The following is a 4,446-nucleotide window of genomic DNA, read 5'->3' as shown; positions in this document are numbered from 1 at the left end:
TTGTAAAGCAAGATATGTCGCAAAAGGATATGTTCAAGTAGAAGGGATTGATTGTAAAGAGACTTTTCCACCGACAGCTAACATGACCTCTGTCCGAGCATTGATGCAGGTAGCTGTACAGGAGGACCTTACCCTACATCAAATGGATGTGAAGACTGCTTACCTCCATGCTCCAATGGACTGTGAGGTATATGTGGAACAACCAGAAGGTTTTGAGATCAAGTCAAAGACAGGAGAACATTTAGTGTGCAAACTCAACAAGTCATTGTATGGTTTAAAACAGTCCGGGCCGAAGTGGAACATGTTACTCTATGACCACCTTACTAGGAAGGATTTTGTACAAAATAATGCTGATCTATGTGTCTACAGCAGAGAATCTGACAACGAGAAAGAGATTTTGTTGGTATGGGTAGATGACTTATTCATAGCTGCGAGTAACAACAACTTACTCAGTGAAGTAAAAGACATGCTGAAGAGAAGGTTTAAGATGAAAGATATGGGTCCACTTAAACACTTCTTGGGCATTGACTTTTAACAGTGTGAAGGAGAGATCAAAATACCCAAAAGAGACACGTAGAAAAGATATCAGCAAAATTCGGAATGTCTGAATGCAAACCAAGAGCCACCCCATGTGAGCAAAAGGTAAACTTTGACAGTGAGGGTGAAGTCATTGACCCAACAGGATACAGAGAGATGGTAGATAGCTTGATCTACATTATGACATGTACCAGACCTGACCTGAGCTGGGTTGGTAGTAAACTATCACAACACCTTGCAGAACCAAAGCAACAGCAAAACACCTACTGAGGTACTTAAAGGGTACTAGAGATCAAGAATTACACTACCAGAAATGTGAGGAGATATAAAGTACCATTTTGTACGGTCTGCACACACAGAAGGGAAGATATTTATAGAATATTGCCCTACTGAAGACATGGTAGCTGATGTTCTTACCAAGCCAGTGCCAAGATGTTGGATGTTTTATTTTGGAGTAAGCACACTATAGAGAGCTGTAAACATGTCTTTGAGTGGGAGTGTTAAGCATATTTGATAATATGGGTAGCAAAGCCATGCTGACGTGCTTGCGTGGTGACGTGTTGGAACGTGTGTCTGCGTACACAGGAAGATGTTATTGAGAGCATGTGCGCTAAATAAACGGTCGGTTCCCGGACCAAAGAGACGATGGTGGTCTGTTATTTTTCCTCCCGTGCATATAGATGCTATGAGTGAACCACTTTGGTTGCTGTTTTTTCGATAGACTGCTGCAGGAATGTCTAACGCTACACAGCCCAAGGCTTTATCTTCTCAAATATTCTTTAGACTGACAAGCTTTGAGTAGTTTCGCCTCAGTCACCTCGTCCACTGAACTCATTCCTCGCAGCGCCAGCACCCGTAATCCTGTACAAACTGCGTACATTTTTTTCGGTGAGACATGCAACGCATCTGCTGAGCACAGGAGCAGCATGATATGATGTTTACATGTCATACAGAGAAATCAGGTTATTCATATCTCAGGGCTCATCCACCCCTCCTTCTCTCTCTCTCTTAACAAAATGCTTCAGTAAAATATTTTCATGATCTGGTCATCGTGATATGGTAAAGGTATGCTAGGAGCATACTCTCATTACTCAGCAATTTGGCATTCTATTTCCCTTCATCCTGTAAGTCGGTATTATCACTGTTCCCTTTCTAATGAGGTCCAGGCCTAGGTCTACAGTCTCCAGACAATCACTCTGTCCTTGCTGATTTTCTTTGGCTAAACTCTATCCCTAAAAAGCCACTCGTCTCCGTCCGAACTTCGTCCCATTGCTACACTCATGGTACAGTTTGCTCGTCTCACTCCTCTCTGTCCAGGTCCAACCTGCTGGCTTCCCTTTAAAGGATGTGATGTTCTGTGGGTGATTCCAACGGTGGCTGAGACTTATGGATATTGAAGTATTTAAAAACGTCTGCCATTGATTGACTGATTGATTCAGTTGACAGAAAAATTGCTCTGCTATTACTTTGACAGTTGATTTTTTTAAACAATGATATCCTGATATTGTCTTTCTCCTCTGAATAGCCAGCTGTAGTTCTGTGTCTTTGCATTGTACCCTTCATATATGTAGTGCTGGGATTGCATCCTGTCACTGATCATACAGCTACTGTAGTAATTTAGTCCTGCTTTGTTCTATCCTCACATACGTATACATAATCATAGACATAATGTGTCCAACACCCATCTACAGTGTGTGTGGGGTTGAATATGAATAACCCATGAGGTAGGCAGATGTCAATCCCTGTAACAGGGCCCAGCTCTGATAGGCTCTATTGATCTACTGAGAGCCTCCCAACACTTGTTCCTACCTGCTCCCTCAACACCTCTCTGGGCTCTGATAGCAGGCAACCAAACCCCAGAGGCACAGGAAGGAAACAGCAGCACACACACATGCATGCACGTTCACACACACCTGCATACAGACACGCACACACACGCGCACGCACACACACACACACACACACACACACACACACCTGTTCACATACATGCGTGCACGCGCACACACACACACGGGAACTAAAGACAAGTTGACAGTTTGAGGGAATGAATTTTCTAAAATGAAACAGACACTGCTCCACACTGCTACCTTGCACTTCCTGCTGCAGCTGCTAGAGAGATTCACCTAATCTCTGCCCACTCAGCATGTTTGTCCCCCATGGATGGCAGCTTGGTCCCAAAGATGTGTCCCCCCAGTTTGAACACCAATGATTGTCTCTGCAGTCCTGTCTGTTGTCTTTGCCCTTAAGAAAAAAGACTCCTCACTGCATGTAGTTCCCTCTCTCTCTATCCCTTTCCTGTCAATCTTCAGCTTTACCATCAAAAATAAAAAGCTGAAAAAGTCATCTTTAAAAAGTGGACACAGACCAGTTGAATAAAAAAACAGTGAGCAGCAAACCAAGAGGGTGCTGATGGAGAAGAGGGTGTAGCGATGAGGGGAAAGAACAATGATACCATGCGTTCACGCAGAGCATTATGGGAGGCTTAAACACTGTGTTGCCTCTGAACACAGCCTCTGCCTGTGGGCTGTTGCTGTTCACTGGAACTCTCCACCATGCTGTTGGAACCAACTCACAGTCGGAATTCACACCTTCTGGGTAGATGCTAGATCGGATCCACTAGATGTGTCAATGTCAGAGGAAGTGCCTCATGGCACGCCTTATTCTACCTTAGTCTGCCTCTGATTGGCTTACCCTGGTATTCTTACCCTAACCCTAACCAATCCCCACTCCCCATGTCTAAACTACGTTGACCATTCTAGCAGATCTGATTTAGGATTTTCCCAACTTAAGGGTGGGGGGAATGTGGCAGAAGGGTAAGAAGTCTCCTGAAAGCACCAAATAAGAGAGAAGACAGAGTAGAGGAGGTGCACAGCTGCGCACACACACACACACACACACACACACACACTGCAGCTGCTACATTGTAGTATTGGGTTCTGTCACTGAAAGATGGACAGGATAGTTCCTGTTCAGGACAGCTTGTTCTTATTTTCATAGTTTTGGTCATCTGTCAGTGATGATGTGTACTTTAATATTGTTAATGTTGACAGAGCAGACTCTACATCCAATCTTTATTGTGTGCCACAACACGTTGACCGGTCTTGTGTGGGGTGGGGGTGGGTGTGTGTGTGTGTGTGTGTGTGTGTGTGTGTGTGTGTGTGTGTGTGTGTGTGTGTGTGTTCGTGCAGGTTAACGACCGGCTTGACAGGTACTGCTGTGGTTTCAGCCCAGAGCCCACTGAGCTGTGTGTGGAGAACCAACTGCACGCCAAGTGTGGCAGCACCAAGGACCTGCTGCTGGTCCACATCCTGGTAGGTGTCACCAACAGCACTGATGTCATATCCTCTCCACAGACAGGAAACAGAGGATTAATGTTGTGAAGTGTGACACGGCCTTTGGGCTCTCAGTTCACGGCTCTTTGTGTTGCTGAAAACACTAACTGTGTTTTTGACTTACTCATGCCATGCCAAACTGTTCTCAATCATTGCTCGTCATATCTGAAATGACCCGTTTGTTTTTTGTTGCTTTAACTTCTATGACGGGTCAAAATGTCTTCCTCCTCCTAGGCAAAGTCAGGGAATGATTGGCCTCATTCATCCAACATGACTCTACTCCATCTCTGCTTGTATTTACAGAGAAAAGAATGAATACTTGGGGCATGCCTGCACATGCATGCATTGTATAAGCTTGTGCTAATTATATCAATTCATTTCAATTTTATTTATAGTATCAATTCATAACAAGAGTTATCTTGAGACACTTTACAGATAGAGTAGGTCTTGACCACTCTATAATTTACAGATAGAGTAGGTCTAGACCACACTACACCACATAATTTACAAGGACCCAACCAATTCTAGTAGTTCTCTCCAGAGCAAGCAACAGTGCGACAGTGGCGAGGAAAAA

At 44.3% G+C, this 4,446-nt stretch overlaps 1 protein-coding gene across 1 annotated transcript in view; it reads left to right on the top strand.

Annotated features, from left to right (window-relative positions):
* Nucleotides 1-4,446, top strand: part of gask1a (golgi associated kinase 1A) — a 42,220-nt gene that overhangs the window by 34,320 nt on the left and 3,454 nt on the right. Inside the window, exon 4 of the mRNA XM_032519531.1 lies at nucleotides 3,729-3,851. Within this exon, the coding sequence (XP_032375422.1) occupies nucleotides 3,729-3,851 (123 nt within the window). The remainder of the gene's footprint in view (nucleotides 1-3,728; nucleotides 3,852-4,446) is intronic.

This window comes from Etheostoma spectabile, chromosome 6 (genome assembly GCF_008692095.1).
Source record: "Etheostoma spectabile isolate EspeVRDwgs_2016 chromosome 6, UIUC_Espe_1.0, whole genome shotgun sequence".
Classification (NCBI taxonomy): Eukaryota; Metazoa; Chordata; class Actinopteri; order Perciformes; family Percidae; genus Etheostoma; species Etheostoma spectabile.
The sequence above is the reverse complement of the archived record's forward strand: the minus strand, read 5'-3'. Positions and strand labels throughout refer to the sequence as shown.